This window comes from Leptopilina boulardi, unplaced genomic scaffold (assembly GCF_019393585.1).
Source record: "Leptopilina boulardi isolate dan_hultmark-lab unplaced genomic scaffold, ZJU_Lbou_2.1 LbouV2_98, whole genome shotgun sequence".
Lineage (NCBI taxonomy): Eukaryota > Metazoa > Arthropoda > Insecta > Hymenoptera > Figitidae > Leptopilina > Leptopilina boulardi.
In genome coordinates, this window is record NW_026138047.1 from 430,809 (window position 1) to 449,222 (window position 18,414).

At 30.0% G+C, this 18,414-nt stretch overlaps 1 protein-coding gene and 1 long non-coding RNA gene across 3 annotated transcripts in view; both read left to right on the forward strand.

Moving 5' to 3' along the window:
* The window catches only part of LOC127290970 (synaptogyrin), a 181,109-nt gene that overhangs the window by 134,588 nt on the left and 28,107 nt on the right, over positions 1 to 18,414 (forward strand). The window contains exons 3-4 of one of the 2 annotated variants that reach the window (XM_051319836.1): positions 14,092 to 14,239; positions 14,318 to 14,429. In XM_051319836.1, the coding sequence (XP_051175793.1) occupies positions 14,092 to 14,239; positions 14,318 to 14,380 (211 nt within the window). In that variant the 3' untranslated portion in view covers positions 14,381 to 14,429. Of the gene's footprint in view, positions 1 to 14,091; positions 14,240 to 14,317; positions 14,430 to 18,414 lie in introns of those variants that run through there. The other variant, XM_051319835.1, reaches the window with a different exon arrangement.
* Positions 7,633 to 8,432, forward strand: LOC127290973 (uncharacterized). Its single transcript, XR_007844519.1, has 2 exons — positions 7,633 to 7,936; positions 8,265 to 8,432. It is a non-coding gene; the product is annotated as an uncharacterized LOC127290973 (long non-coding RNA).

The window sequence follows — 18,414 nt, forward strand, 5'->3', positions numbered from 1 at the left end:
GAATATGTTGATGTAAATATACCACTAAATATGATTCTTGGATTTGTTATGGACTATCAAAAGATTGTTGTAATTGCAAAACATGAACTTATTTTAATAAGATCTCGTACATACCTTAATGCTATAGTTAACATTGATGGATTAGAGCGTGAAGAATTCAAAATTGTAATTAATAAAATTGAATAGATGATTCCATATTTATTTGTTAGTGATCGCCAAAAATTGAATTACTAAAATACACTGAAGAAGATTCACCTATAACGATGAGTTTCAGAGCATGGGACTTGTATGAATATCCTATGATTCCTGCTCCACGAAAACATATATGAACTGTAAAAACTTCAACTCAAGTCCCAAAAACCTCGATATGTTATTCTTGGTTTTCAAACAGACCAAAAAGAAAATCATACGAAGTATGACAACAATTTTTGATAATTGTAATCTAACCAATATAAAACTTTACTTAAATTCAGAATACTATCCATAAGGTAGTTTCAATTTAAATTTTAATCAAGGTCAATTTTCTATTCTTTCTGATATGTATTGTAATTTTTAATCATCATACTATGGAAAGGAACCTGAACCTATGTTGAACAAAAATAACTTTAAAGATTATGCACCATTAGCTATCATAGATTGTTCAAAACAACACGAATTTTTAAAACAATCATCTATAGATGTACGCCTGGAATTTGAATTAATCAGCAGCATTGTTATAAAAGTTTCATGATTGGTGGTGAGTGACTATAAAAGGAGCACTTCTATGCAGCTTGGGTCATTCCATGACCTGCTGGCTATTCTACCTCTTCAAGAAGATGCTCATCCATTGGTATACCTCTTCGAGCCGCCATACGCCTGGAGTCGATTACCTGCAAGATACAAATGTGAGAATCGATGGCTGACAAATAATTATCATGGTATCGATTGGGCTGTTGGCGACATACCTTATGAAGAATTACAACCTATAGTAAAGGAAGTATTAATTGGTACACCTACTGTTTACGTAAAAGGTTTGGAAAAACAAAAATGGCTAGAAAAATATACTTTAAACGTATTTAATTTAGATGATTTCAAATGTCCATCATTAAAAAGTTTAGATGTAGATAGTTCAGCTACATGTACAAACCACACACGTAGTTTTAGCAATTGCGCTGTTAAAAATGTATGTAACCTACGAAATTGGTTGATACAACCATCAAATGTACTACGAAATAATATACAAAATAATAAAGTTGACAACGATTGTACATTAAAAGATTCTTATAATGATTCTGAAAATGTTATATTCAATGAATAAATGTATTCAAAATGTCTACCTTTATTTACCTTTCTTACCATTTCCTTATACTTTTATTGCGCATGTGTAAACTTTTTCAGACAAGTCTAAACATGAATAAACTTGCCTGGACATAAATTTATGACGTCACAGCGATAAATTGCGCATGCGTAAGTGCGTGGTTAAATTATCCTAAGTGGGGGTATTGCGCATGCGTAAGAGAAGTAGTAGGTTTATCGTATAGAGAAGGGGAGTGATGGATAAATTAAGCGTATTGCGCGTGCGTAGAAAAGTGGTGGTGTACTGCGCATGCAGTACGCCAGTTGAAATTCAAGTATAAATAGAAGTATGGACACTTTTTTTTGGGGGGGCTGTGTAATTAATAAGATAATTAATAAAAGATTGTATTAAGCTTACTTAAAATATAATTTTTTTAATAACTTGATGGTAAATTATCAATAAAATAAAGTGGTGCTTTCAATTAAATGTTTGACTAACTAATTTGGTCGGTAAAGCAGAGCATCTATTATCAATAAATATTTTACAGCCAAAATTTAAAAATCCATTTAGCACAATTGGACTAGTCGACAGCGGCGCCATCTGTTGGGTTTTCGACCAATTTACTTGGTCGGGAAAACAGGGTAAGCAATTACCAATAAACCACTCAACTAACTCGGTCAGTAAAACATGGATGGGTAGCTCTCTGACTAAACCAATTTAAATTGTGTATTAAATTTTTAAATTTCCCGCCAAAATTTAAACATTGAAATAAATAGTCCAAATGGGCTAATTACTAGTGGCGCCATCTATTAGGTGGCTAATAAACTAACTCAGTCGGTAAAACAGTTTCCTAACTTACCGACTGTTGATAAAGTAACAATCTACCTTACCGACGGGGGGTAACTTAGCCGAGATCAGAACCTGCCCTAGAACTCTCTTAGCTATACTACTAAAAACTGCGGGATTTTCAAAATTTTAAAATTTCAATTTTTTCAAAAAAAAAAATTTTTTTTCTACACAGCTTTATAGTTTAAGAGAAAGCAAACATCTTTTTATGTAAAATTTTTTGATTAAAATGAAACTGTAAAAGTTACAGTGGTTTAAATATCAAAAAATATCAAAGAAGACCAAAGAAAGACATTTCTCATCAAAAATTAAATTTTATTAAATGGCTGGAAAAATTAGTCCATAAAATTGACACATTCTCATCACAATAGACTCAGAAAATATGATACAAGTTAAGAAAATATCAATTTGGGAAAAAACCTGTGATGCTTGGACAAAATGGTGCAGATGAGTAGTATAAGAATATAGATTATAATAAAATAACAATCAATGTTTAAGTCAGATAAGAATATATATTCAATTTATTAAAATCTCAATCACTAATATTATTTTTTAAAATATAAATTATTGCGCAAAACTGTCTAGATAAATTATAATCTTAAAGATTGAATTTAATTTACTATTAACAACATACATACACACTCACACCATTCAATAGCATACAACATAAATTAACAGAGATAACTTTGGTCAAATAACAATACTAGTACGTTACTCAAACTCTTGTGGGAGGTTGGTGCTAAGAATCCTTGCCAAAACTTAAGTGAACGGCGGCAGATGAAGTCCAGAATCCTGGAGAAGCAGATATGGCCAAAGTGAAAGACCACTGAATTCAAATCCAATGAGTAGTGATCCAAAATCACCACCAGTCACAATATTCCACAATGGAGATTAACCAGAGCACAGCTCCACTTGTAGAAGAGAGTATTCAAACGGACTACAGTCCAAGAAAAGTACAAGTGCAAGTAAAACAATATAAAACATAGGGAGTGATCAGTTCCCTTTTCAAGAATTAGGTTTGACTATAGTCGAAAAATGTGAGTCCGACTTTTAACGTGTCGGGAACTCAACTTTTTAATAAGCTTCTTCCTTAGACTCTCTCCCCCTTCCATCTCCGGATACTCTCTCTCTCTCTCTCTCTGTTATCCTTACTGGGGAACTGACCCATTACAAACCACTGTATATAGTATTTATATTTTTTTACACAAAATTATGTGTTTCTGTATGTATGTCTGTTCGTAGACTCAAAATGTTGTTGACACGATAACTTTTGTAAATCGAAGCGAATCGATTTGCAACTTTGCACACACAAAGTTATTGTCAAAATGCAGGTCAAGTTTGTTAGCCAGCCATTTTCATAAAAAAATGCAAAAACTGCAGGAATCATGGGAAAAATAATCTCCCTGAGTTGGAAAATCATGGTTTGGCGATGGCGTCTGTCTGTAGGTCTGTGTGTCGATGTGTAGACACAATTGTTGTTGTCACAATAAATTTTGTAATATTCAATAAATCAACTAGTCGTTTGGTATACATAAAATTAGTGTTAAAATGAAGGCTAAGTTCAAACGTAAGCCAGTTCCGATTAAAAATGAAAAAATTACAGCATTTTCAAAAATTTTGAATTTCAATTTTTTCAACCTTATATTTTTATACCTTAGTTAAATACAAACATTTTTTCTCTTTGATATTTTTTAATTAAAATTATATTGAAAAAGTTAAAGAGCTTTAAATATCAAAAAGAAGCAAAAAAATCGAAAATTTTTTTAAAAATCAAATTATCTTGAAGGAAAGTAAATTCAGTTCTCAAAATGGACATAGTCTCATTGCAAAGCACTCAAAAAATATGATAAAACTAAAATAAAATCGGAAAAGTGCGAGTTACACTCGCATTAAAACCGAGGGTTCCGTACCTCGATTTGAGAGAAAAGTCTACTATATAAACGAAATTTTATTATTCGAAAAAATCAATTAAAACAAATTTCTATCATGTTTGTTAATTTTTTCTATAATCTGCATGTAAAAATGTATAAATTTGAAGCCCCTTTAGGTAAAATTTTCTTCTTTTTTTATTCGGAAAATCTATGATTTTTTCTAAAAATATGAGTTTTCCTTAAAAACAATATGATTATCAACTCCAATCGTGCACACTACATTTTTCCTGTAATTAACACGCAAAAATATGCATCTATACCAAATATAAACTGATTTGGTCAAATAGTGTGTGCACTAAGAGAATTAAACCCTTTTTTCAAAATTTTTTATTTTTTCTTGACAACGCTATGTAAATCGATCCGAATCATTTTCGCTGTATTTTTCCTGTAATTTTCACTTAAAAATACATAAGTGTACCAAATTTGAGCTCTCTATGTACAAAGATGTGGCCACCAGGGGGGGTAACATAGTCATTTTTAGGGATTTTTCGTAAAAATTCATGGTTTTTCCTTGACAACGCTATGATAATCAATTCCTATAAGATTCGCTATATTTTTCCTGTAATCTACACGCCAAAATACATATGTGTAGCAAACAAACATTTATAATTTATGAGTTGGAATAATTTTCAACGTAAAACCGTCAATGAATGTATTTGTTCGCTCAAACGTTTCAATAACTTGAAAAATTCAAATACTTAAAAACACTTCTAATTTCGCATCATAGTTTCGAGCGCGAAGCATGAGTGCCATTATGAGAATGTTATCCTTAAAGTCAAAGAACTTTAAGAAAATTAATTCTATTTTCTAAATGAATAAAATAATTACATATTATGTCTCAGATGTACTAAAAATAAACTAATATGAAATAATACCTTCTCACATAATAATAATTGCCGCTAGGTGGCAGCTACTAAACACGTGTTCAGATGTGTCTCGGTTGATTTTGTTTAAATAAAACGGTTTAAGTTTGGTCTGTTCTTTTACAACCTTATAGTTATAAACATTATTTTGTGCTGGTTTTTAGTGAAAGTTTTTTATTATCTGCACCTTTTGCCTTAACTTGGCTCTCTGATTTGAATTTTTCTAACCTAACATTGGACTGATATACTTGTGTGAAGTTTTTTGTTTATGTAACTTAAATTAGAACTGCTTTCGCTCAATTTACTTTTTATTTTTATTTGAATGATTATTTGTGTGCAAAAATGGCCTCTAGTGTTGAAAATTGTGCAAAATGTGATAAAGATATTACACGTGCTATTCCTACTTTGTGTAGGAAGTGTAATCTTCCTTATCATCCTAGCTGTGCGTTACAGCTGTCTACTTTGCCTGATGGGTCGTTCACCAAATGTTGTAAACCTAGGTCATTGTCTCCTTCAAATAATTCTCAATCTTCACAAACCTCTGTTAACTTGGATAGTATTTTGAGAGCTATTAAGGTTTTATCAACAACAGTTTCTGATAATTTTGCTAATATGACTGAAAACATGTCAGATATCAATAAAAAACTTGATGACACACTGTGTAGGCTGAGTAATATGGAAAGCAGAGTTGTTGATTTGACAGAGCGTCTTAATGTTGTCGAAGAGAGACTTGATAAATCTGAGGCAAATGGTTCTACAAATATTGATTCTAATTCAGTAACTAATGTCTGTATAAATGAACTTGTTGATCGAAATGAAAGAAAGAACAATCTTGTTTTATTTAATCTTCCAGAATTTGACACTTCGTCAAATAATAGTTGTTCTTTGAAATCTGTGGTTACGACTAAATTAAAAAAATTCATTCAAACAGATGATCTTGAAAATATACGCACATTTAGAATTGGTTCTAATGCGCAGGTTTCTCGTAAGCCTCGCCCTGTTAAGATTGTATGTGAGACGGAAGAGAAGGCACAAGTAATTCTAAAAAAATTTGTAAGTGTCAAAAGAGACTCAACACGTTCAAGGGAGTTGGAAGATCTTTGGATGTCGAATGACAGGACGGTTATGCAGAGGGAGGAGATTAAGAGAGTGAGGGAGGAACTAGAGACCCGTCGATTAGACGGAGAAATGAATGTGTCAATGGTGTACCGGCGTGGAATCCCTACCATAATTAAAATCCCCCCTAGAAATCGCACATCCACTCTTACAGTCCAAATAGATGCGTGTAAGGAGAATCTGTAGTGATTTCCCCACTTGGTGCCCAAGGTTGTGTCCGTTTCTAGAGAAACTTATTTTATTTCTATCTATGAAAGTGATTTAGAGAAAATCAGTATTATTGAACAATAACAATTATTTTTGAAATTAATTGATATAATGGTAAAGCAGATTCAATTTATCAAAATTAATCTTCTCCTTTGATTTGATTTATGTTATTCTTTACTGTACAAACTTATACTGAACTTTAACCATTATAGCGCCTACCTAGATTTAGTTAATATTTTATATTTTGTATTGTTACTTACGTAACTATTAGAATTTAGGAGTACTTTTGTACGAAAGGGCATGTCCCGTTAATAAATAAATGAAATAAATGAAATGAAATGAAATAATAAAAATTTAATAATTTTTAAAACTTTCCAACATTTTACATCGAAGTTACTTTACACAATATTGCTAATAATATAATTCGTTTCCATACGAGGTCATTCAAGTATTACATAAGCATCTAAGGGGGAGGGGAATTCCTCAGTTGCTTACGCACCATATAAAATTCTTATTTTTTTCATTACAATATGCTTATTTGGGGGAGGGTGGAGGTCCAAAACCTTTAAAAATATCCTTACATAATACTTGAATGGCCCCTACGCAAACCTGTTGCCGATTTCCAATGAACATTACCCTAATTTTAATTCTCATATGGGATGATATAAAATCATACATGATTTCCCATATGAGATCATACATAGAATTTTATATGGAAGCTCATTAAATAAATTTCATGACTGTCCACATGCGATTTCATACAAGGTCTCATATAAAATAACATATGATATCCCAATTTAAAAATTTTTTAAAATGAAATTTTATGAATATGTCAAAAATCCTTTATTATATTAAAACAAAGTCCGACCGACCGACACCATTCAGGCAAATTTTTTTATTTTTAATTAAAACCAACTATTACTTATGCTTATGTAATATATTATTAGTAACAATTTCACATTTACTTACACATATACACAAAGTAGATACACATGTATACTCACACAAATAGACAAAGTACATACACATGTATAACCACACATATACACAAAGTAGATACACATGTATACTCACACATATACACAAAGTACATACACATGTATACTCACACATATACACAAAGTACATACACATGTATACTCCCACATATACACAAAGTAGATACACATGTATACTCACACATATACACAAAGTACATACACATGTATACTCACACATATGAGAGATTCTTTTTCAATCGCCCCAGCCCAAAAAGTCAATGTTCTGGGATTATTGATTATTTACTTTGGTAAATTGTTGTTTTATATGATAGTAATAAATCCCTAAAATATAAACTCATTAAAAAAATATTTGTAGAAAGTAGAGGGGGTTGAAGTTTTGACGTTAAGGGGGGAACACCAGTTGTAACTTTCGAAAAATCGAATTTTTTTTTTGTGCATTTTCTTAAAGTATACATATTTAGAAATGTGTCTGTAAATTTCAAAGTTGATCCGGTGAAAAATAAATGAGATATACAGAACACTGCAGCGGCGCGTCCCGTGGCTTTATACAAGGTGGCCAGCCATACCTGACCCTAACGACACATGGCCTTTTCCTATGATTTAGAAACGGCAACCACTGCGGAAGAGTTATTATATGGTCCAGGAATCGATGACTCTTTGTAACTTGGAAACAAAATTTCTCCTGAACAAAAAAAAGTAAGTTGAAACTTTGAATGCGTTTTTCTCAAAATGACATTTTCCAAGTCGGTGACCACGATTACTCGAATACCATTAAACCGATTTATTTAAAATTTAGTGTGCTTCATTTACACATATAAGTCTAGTTCGTGATCGAAGGATTTTTTTTTTTATGCAAAACTTTTTTTTATATAGCTGAAAATCGACCGTATTTTTTTAACGAAAATCATACTTTTGACTTTGACAGGTCGCCAATTTGTCAAATTTTTTTTTTTTTTTAAATCCTTCGATCACGAACTAGATAATCTTATAATAAATGTAAATCAATTTCATTTTTGTATTTCAGACGAAGTATACTTGCAGAATGCTGGTCACCGCAATTCGCCTTTTTTCTTAAGGCGCCACTTCAATGGCTCATATCTCCAAAAGTTTTTGTTAAAAAAATTTTTTTTTTCTTTTAAATTACAGCTTTTTACATGTACTTTTAACTAATAAATAGTATTCTTTAAAAAGATTCATTGTTCTTTTGGAAAATATTCTTGTATAAAGCATTATTTTTTGAGTTACAACTGGTGTTCCCCCCTTAAGGGTAACATTGTCATTTTCAAATCCGTATAACTATGACAAAAGTTAATGAATTTAATTTATCCATAATGAATTTTAATGCATTTTTCACGTAATTTTCAAAAATGTATACGAAATTTAAAAAAAAAATTTTTGACCCCTTTTTTTCAAAATCAACCCTTATTTTTCGATTTTCACCCCTTCGGGTATTTTTTTTATTATTTTCATTGGAAAACTGAGGTTTTTTCCCATGAGCTTTGTAAATATGAAAATGGGACAACAATAATTTTGTGAGAAACAGAATATTAAAGTAGGCGGTGCCGATAACGGCTATACCTGAAGATCATCTTCGATGATTTAGGTAGGCACCATCTAATTTAATATTCTGTTTCTCACAAAATTATTGTTGTCCCATTTTCATATTTACAAAGCTCATGGGAAAAAACCTCAGTTTTCCAATGAAAATAATAAAAAAAATACCCGAAGGGGTGAAAATCGAAAAATAAGGGTTGATTTTGAAAAAAAGGGGTCAAAAATTTTTTTTTTAAATTTCGTATACATTTTTGAAAATTACGTGAAAAATGCATTAAAATTCATTATGGATAAATTAAATTCATTAACTTTTGTCATAGTTATACGGATTTGAAAATGACAATGTTACCCTTAACGTCAAAACTTCAACCCCCTCTACTTTCTACAAATATTTTTTTAATGAGTTTATATTTTAGGGATTTATTACTATCATATAAAACAACAATTTACCAAAGTATGAAGCCAATCCCAGAACATTGACTTTTAGGGCTGGGGCGATTGAAAAAGAATCTCTCATATACACAAAGTACATACACATATACATATATATACATATACATATGACATATATGACATTGATATAAAATAATATTTTATAATTAAAAAAAATTATATATAATATAATATATGTAATATATATATATATATATATATATATCTACCTATATTACAAAAAGATATCGCCGCCAACGCCGCCGCTGTTCCAAGACTCTGAATATAGCCGCAAGTCAAGAGAAGGGGGGGTAGAAGAAAAGGGAGGGGGGACTTGAGGCTATATTCAGAGTCTTGAAACGATCTTAACCTTTAAATTTAGGTTTGGGGGAGAGGAAAAGGAGGGGAAGAGAGGAGGGGGGATGGGAGTTGGCGCGCGAAGCCGCTGTTCTAAGACTCTGAATATAGCCGCAAGTCAAGAGAAGGGGGGTAGAAGAGAAGGGGGGGACTTGCGGCTATATTCAGAGTCTTGAAACGATCTTAACCTTTAAATTTAGGGTAGGGGAGGGGAAGAGAGGAGGGGGTGAAGGTTGACGCGCGAAGCGCGCAGGGGGCATAGCCCCCTAGTATATATATATATATATATATATTAAATTTTGAAATAATTACAATTCTTTTTTTTAATTTCTTATTTATTTATTTATTTCCTTCAAAATCCTTTATTATATTAAAACAAAGTCCGACCGACCGACCGACCGACACCATTCAGGCAAATTTTTTTATTTTTAATTAAAACCAACTATTACTTATGCTTATGTTATATATTATTAGTAACAATTTCACATTTACTTACACATATACACAAAGTAGATACACATGCATACTTACACATATAGACAAAGTACATACACATGTATACTCACACATATACACAAAGTAGATACACATGTATATTATTATTTTTATATTATTATTATTATATATTATTATTATATATTATTATTATTATTAGTAACTATAATTATTAGTAACAATTTATTTATTTTTTTAAGTTTTTTTTTGAACTTTACATTTCATGTTAGGGGTTTTTTCATTTCACATGATTTTAATGTTATTATTAGATTTTTATGATAACTTTTTTTTAAATAAAAATATGTTAAATATTTTTGGTACTCTTGAAATTGATCATTAAATAAATACACATAAGAAACCACTTTGATATCTTTTATTATTGCGTATATAGGTTAGGTAAAGGAGAATAAAATCTAAATAATAATACGTAAAAAATCTAAATAATATATCATATATCATTTTATTATTTGTTCTAATAACGTTGTTTACTAATTATTAATTGTTTTATTTTTTAATAAGACGCAACCGATGTTATATAGCGCTGCCTTTTATGATAATTTTTTAGTACGTTTCATGGTTCCTATGCAGCCAATATTATTCAGCGTATCATATATGTTTTAGAAATTTTTATTATTTTTTTATCAGACGCAGCCGTTATTATACAGCGCAGTTTTTATTATACTTATTACAGTACATTTTATTGTGAGTGTGCAGCCGACACTATGCAGCACAGCAGATAATGATTAAGAAGTTTTAATAGTTCTTAATAAGGCGCAGCCGATATTATATAGCGGTGTCTTTCAGAATATTTAATTCAGTAATTTTTATAAGTATGCAGCTGGCATTTTACAGCGCATGAGAATTGTTTACAAACTTTTATATTTGTTTAATACTTTTTAATTAGGCGCAGCCGATATTATTCAGCGCTGTCTTTTACAATATTTAATTCAGTAATTTTTATAATAATTGTGCAGCTGGTATTTTACAGCCCGTGAGATTTTTTTACCACATTTAATAATTGTTTAATACTTATTAATTTGGCGCAGCCCATATTGTTCAGCGCTGCCTTTTATGATAGTAATTTTTGTAAATTCATTACATTTTTACAGTCGACATGATATAGTATGTTAGATTGTTTATAACATTTCATTATGAAGACAGTTAAGTATACGAATCTAAAATTTCTTTAAATACAATATTTCTTATATATATATATGTCATTTGCCCTCTTATCTCGTCTTTTTGATCATAAATCTGAATGAAGAGTGAAGCTCACATAAACCAATCACTGCTCATTTCATATTCAAACTTTTTTTGAATTAGGCAAAAAAAATTAAATCAAAATATTGCACACAATACATTCCAGATATTATATGTTTATTAAAAGTTGACCTTGAATTTCATCAACAAAATCATAAAATTATTTTTAAGGAAGAACCACACACGCAGTTAACGTTCAGCCGTCGATGACTTTTAACACTCATCATTTGTTAACTAATTGTTAAATTGGACTATAACTTTTTTGGATAAACTTTTGTAGACTATAATGAACAACTTTCTCACTGGAAGATTTTTGATGCTCAAAATATGCGCGACTTCCTCGCATAGTGAAAATTACAGTTCACGAATTTTGCAATGTCTCAATAAAAAATAAATAACTTTTTGGTTTATTGTTTAAAATGATAATTTTAATAACGTGCCCTTCTACGATCCAGCCGCTCAATTATAAGAAGAAGTCACAGTATATTTTCTACATCAATTAAAAATATCAGCATTTAGACGTAACGATCTCCATAAATAAAAAAAAGTCCCTTCAGGCCTTGGCAGTTTAGACCTCCGAGAACCAATAAATTTAGGACCATCTCGAAAGTCCACCGATTTTAATTAAATTAGTTTTATTGGTTACTTTAAAGTTTAAATAATTTTCTTGATTCGTAACATTATTAATTATAAAATTAACTACTAAGGGACTAAGTACATAAGCACTTCAGATAAAAATAAATAATATATTTATACATAAAATAAATAGAAAAAATTAACTAAGCAAATAAAAAAAAATTTCACCCGAGCGAGCGTTAGCGAGCAAGGACACATCGCTAGTGGTAATAAAGACGCAGAATCTCATAAAATTTTGTATCCCAAAACTTCAACTTTAATAGACAAAAATGTCTTGAAAATAATAAAAATTAAATTTGAAATTGATTAAAATTTTAATGAATTGTTACAATAAAGCATTCTTTTCTTGTGAAGCCGATATTAGGTATATATTAAGTAAAAAATTATAAAACTACTCATGCATCAACTTGTCCATGATGACCCAATGAGTAAAACAAAAAAATAATTCGACACAAAGTGTATGGACAATATTAAATTAAATGGAGATGTGCCGCATTTGTATCCCACGTTTGCACAGCCAATGTAGAATCAGCATAACATTAGGAGCGCGTAGCGCGACGGAGTGCTCTTCGCGCGCCCCGAGGCGCGTTCAAAGTTGCAAGCCCCCCGCGTGAATTATGGATTATCTTGCTGTCATGGCCGCCTGAAAATACCCCTACTTGTGATTAGTGGACACGATATGTTCAATTCAGGTCATCGAAAAATTAAATTTTTAATATTTTCTTGAAAAGTAAGCTCGTTACTATCGTCGGAACTACAATCAACTATTTTCGATGAAAAAAACAAAATTGCGGACTTTTTTCATTTTTGATATTGTTTTTTAAACTTAAATTGTTAAAAAAAATGGTTAAATATTAATGAAAAATTATGATTTTAGTTCCGACGATAGCGGTATATGTGTAGAATAAGCCATAAAAATTTTAGCTTAATCGGTGCAATAGTTTTTCTTTTATGATGTCCGCCAGGTCAAAAAACGTTGTTTAGAGAAAAAGCGAAATTACGAAAACATGTCTTTTTCAAGAAAATACCCCCTTACACGACAGGATACATTATATACATGTATATATGCTTTTATATACATATTTATATACATATATGTGTAATTTGATATATATTTATATTTATATAGGTATATATTTATAAAAGCATACATTGTACTCGCCAAGAGTACGCTCCATGAGCGCGTGACTTGCATTCTACCCCGTTTTTCAATATGTTACCGAAGTTTCCAACCAAAATAATAGTTTCCATAGCATTTCTACATATATCTACTACAAAAATATGCAGTTTTTAGAAAATCGATTTTCTTGAAAAAAGATGTAGTACTAACTCTTTAACAGAAATATTAAGAAAATAAAAAAATCTAATAAACTTTAATTTTGTCGTCCGCCATATTGGATTTTGAAAAACTTACATCAGATTCGAATTCAGCGACCTTTCAAACTCCCAAATAACGAGTTCCAAGCGAATCTGATCAATTATAATTTTTGTCGTCCGACATATTGGATCCGCTATTTTGAATTTTGAAAAAGTAACATCAGATTCGAATTTAGTGGCCCCGAAAACTCCCAAGTAACGAGGTTTATCTGAAACTAAGTTCATATTCGTAATTAGTAACTCAAAAAACAACCTCAGTTAGGAGTTACAAGTGAACTTCAAAATAGATTACTTTTGAGAAGCTATATTGGATTTGGGTTTTCCAATTTTTAAAATTTGACTCTAAATTCGGATTCAGCGTTCAAAATACCTTAAATAACGTCAGTGTGATGTATATATGGTACTTTTTGTACGTCTATAGACGTACTTAGTCAAAGGGTTAAATAATTAAATTATTAAGCATTTTGAGATATAGTAACAAGATATCGTTTAGTTTCTTACAAAGTATAGATGTGTCTGAATTCACTGAACATACATTGTTTGAATTCGTAAGAATGTGTCATATAATGCTCACATAATTCTTAAACAATTCTTAGTAATAAACCCCTTGATTTTTTGTGCGGTTTTGGATATGGGTAGGACCCTATCGAAAAATCATTAATTGTATTCTCTTATATTAATTAAATATAAAAATTCGAATGATAGAGAATTCTCATATGTAATCATTTATTTATTTACAGATTTTCTGGTCTGTGGGCATTCCTGTACTTTGTAGGATTTTGTTATTTGACGAATGCATGGAATAAATCAAATCCTCCACCGAACGGAGATGGTGTTAATAGTGTACAAGGAGCTATTGCATTTTCGTTTTTCTCAATTTTTACATGGGTAAGAAAATATTTCTATATTCAAAGTGTATTGTAATACATGTCATGAAAATCACTCTTCTAAACTTTTTCATGTTAGGTACCTAAATCAACACTTTTTCCTACTTCTTATGAACGTACGGGACATTCAGAAACGTGTTAAGGGGGCGCCAGCCCCGGACTGTAGTTGGATGTGTAAAACTTATTTATTATAAAAATCACATTTTTAAAAAATGTCTCTTCATGTGTGTGTATATATATACATTACATTTTCTTCAATATCTCGAATACTATAAGAGCTAAAGATATAAATTTTTTTAAAATTGTAAGTCTTACTGTCGGACAAATAATGAAAGTACTTTAAGCCATTTTAATAAAGACTAACTATTATTTTTTGCAATTTAAAAATTTTTTAAACACTGTTTTTTGCTCATAACTTTAAAAAAATGTTAGGACATCTATAAATAGTTTTGTGTAATTTTGTAGAGTTTTTTAAGACGCATCTTTTAAGCTATTAGCGTACATTCTACTGATATTTTATCCAAAGTTATTGAATTTTTAAAAATTAAAGAAAAACGTTTTTTCCCATAACTTAAAAAAATGTATTCACACCAATAGATATTTATCACTAGTTTTGTAGAGTTTTTCAATACGCACCTTTTGACCTATTAGCGAATATCCTACTGTTATTTTATCCAGAATTATTAACATTTTGAAATTGAAAATATTAAAAAACTTATCTTTTTTGCATTATTTATTAAAAAATCTTTATGTATCTATAAAAATATTATGAACAACTTGGAGAATATTTAAAAACGACTCAATTGACCTATTATTTAACCTTTTATTGTAAAATATTATGAAGTTATTGATGATAAAAATCTATCTCTGCAAACTCCTAAAAAATACAACTTAACACACATATAAAATTATTATAATACTAAATAAGTTACCATAAATTGATCACAAAAAATTCTTTATGGGGAAGCAGTGTAACAAGTAATAATTTCACATTATTTTTTTAAAAAGTATATTATGACAAAACAATTTTTTAACAATATATATTAAACTGATCAGTTTTTTAAAATATATATTACAACAGTGAAAATCATTATTATATTACTTTTTGCACTGAAATCGTGCATTCTTCTATTTGCCAAAAACACTTTAGGCAATTAGCTTATTGACTAGGCAGAAAGCTAAATGACTAACTGAATATAGTCAAGTAGAAGAATGAAGTCCTCAAATCATTTATTCTTCTATTTGCCAAAAACACATTAGACAATTAGCTTATTGACTAGCCAGTAACCTAAATGACTAACTGAATCCAGGCAAATAGAAGAATTTTGCATCCTCCACTCGTTCATTCTTCTACTTGCCTAAATTTAGCTTACTGCCTAGGAATTAAGCTAAATAACTGATTCTTCTGCTTGCCTACAACATATATATTTTTATAATTTATTTTCTTACGAAGATTTAAATAATTTTTCTTTTCAATGAGCTCAACCTATCCTTTCCGAAATCACAATTCACATAATTAAAATACAGTAAAACCCCGATTTACGCTACCCCGTTTTACGCGAATTCGGAGATATGCGGTTTTTTTATGGCCGCGCGAATTAACTATTAATTAATAAATAATTTATTATTGTTTTTTACCTTGTTTTTATTCATAAAAATGTAAATAGTTATATTACTTGATATTCTATTAAACATATTTCTTCTAAATTATTTTATTTATTTTATATGAAAACTTAAATTCCGATTTACGCGAATTCGACTTAGACGGTCGTCGCTCGGTCCCACCTATCGCGTAAGTCCGGGGTATTACTGTATTTAAACTATAGATCTGTTGAGAAAACTATTAAACGAGATAAAATATGTACCCGGACTCCATCCGGCGAGCAAATCCTTAGGCTATAAAAAGTCAGATCATTAAAATCTCAATATTATCATAATATTAAAATAAAATGCTCTAAACTATCTATGAAAGATATGAAATGAAAAATATTAAAAACGAATTTTAATATATTTGTCTGACAGAATGGATACATTAAAAATTTTTGAAAACCGACTTGAGAGTCTTAAGCAACGAATCGGAGAACCCTGAGCAATGAATTTCAGAGAAATTTTGAATTTTAAAAAACGGAACCTTGCCCTATATTGCAATGTAATTTTGCAAAGCTTACAATGTAATATGCCAAGCTTATCATACCGTGACAAGTTTCGTTCAAGAACTTGTACTCTCTGGAAGGTTTATTTATTTATCTTTAATTCTTTAATTAAGTTAACTTGGTAAGACTTGACCATTTATTTCTATATGAGAACGTTATTTCCTATCTGTCTTATGGGGATCGTTTTTTATAATATTTCACTACTAAATAATTGCCTTTCCACTTACACACGGAAAAGTTTTTGGACATTCCTCCCTATCATCTATTGTAACTCAAAGCTACTAGACATTAAATGTAAAGACAACATCATTTTGGTTGAGCTACCACTCCTTGTGGTAGCACTGAAGTAGTACAAATATAATAATAACTAGCATCATAACGAGCGAGTTGCAGACTTTTAGCTCAAAATGAAAACTGCAAAAGACTATTAGGTCGAATTCACAAGTATCGAATTGACAGATGTTATAACCTCTATTTCCATGAATTGTAAATTGAACGAAATGTTATTGTTTCGAATATTAATATAATCAACTTACATGCGAAAGAATTATATTTTGATCTAATTTATATTTTGTATAATTTTAAATTTCTATAATTTTTACTTGTCCTAATCTTTATTTAACTGAATTTTCATGATGTCAAAATATGAAATGTTATAATGTTGGTTTCAACTAAATATAATTTATAATAAAAGTAATTTGACATAATTAGTATTTATGGTAATAATTTAATGTACAAATTAAAAAGAAATTTATGTTTAAAATGTTAGAATTATATTGAAAGCGAAATATAATTTGTTGTAATTATATTTTCACTTAATTTCTATTTATACTAATGGATTAATGACAGAATTTAAAAATGTCAGATTTCTAATAGACTCTACTCTTAAAGTTGACGAATTTCTATTTCATCAAATTATAATGGATTTCTCATGGAGAAAGCATTGTAATTCCAAAGTTTTTGGAACTTGAATTTTTTTTTATGTTTTTCGACCTCAGGAATCAAAAAATCACATTTTTTAAAAATGTACTTTCGGTACATTAAACCATATTAATAAAGATTAACAATTACTTTTTTTAATGTTAAAATTTTTTAAAATCGTTTTTTCGCATAACTTGATAAAAATGTTAGGACACCTCTAAATATTTTTCTTCAGTTTTTTAGAGTTTTTTAAGACGCATCTTTTAAGCTATGTATACATACATACCAATAGATATTTATCTCTAGTTTTGTAGAGTTTTTCAAGACGCATATTTTGACCTATTAGCGAATATCCTACTGTTACTTTATTTAGTTTTGTCTAATTGTCATTTAATATAATTTGTATCTTTACGAAATACAATGTTCTATAAATTTTAATTATCCGATTTATAAGATAACCTGAATGTCATTTTTCATATTTTACATGAACTAGTTTATTCACACTTGTTTTAAGCCATTTAAGGTCAATACAAAAGGAGAAACGTTATTACAAAAAACAATATAAAAAATAAAATGAAATATGAACATTACACAGAAGACAATTTAAAACTATTTCTCTTAATAAATATTTAAATTACAAAATTGTCATCGGAAGATAAAACACCCAACATACCATCCACAGCGTCCACACCCGCAAACACCTCCTGCAAGCGCTTTCACACAAATGCTTACAAGAAGGCAATAAAAAAACAAGGAATGGATCATCATTTCCCTGGCGACAACAGGAGCAACCACTATTAATATCAAATTTATACGTTATTTTACCAATGTTTATTCTGCAATTGTAAAAATTTAACAGTCTAGCCTGCGCAAAAATTCTTTTAGTTCTTAATGGGGTTCCAGACATAAGATATTTTTGGGTCCCCTGAGCCCGCGAGAGACTCGGATAAATCAACAAACTTTTTGAATTTACGCAATGCTCGTTATCTAACGAAATGAGGTATTGACCGTATCTTTCAAGTAAAACATCCCCTTTGCTCACTACAGAGTCCAAATCCAGGACCGACCAATCCTCAAACGAGTTGGCCACACGCTACCACCC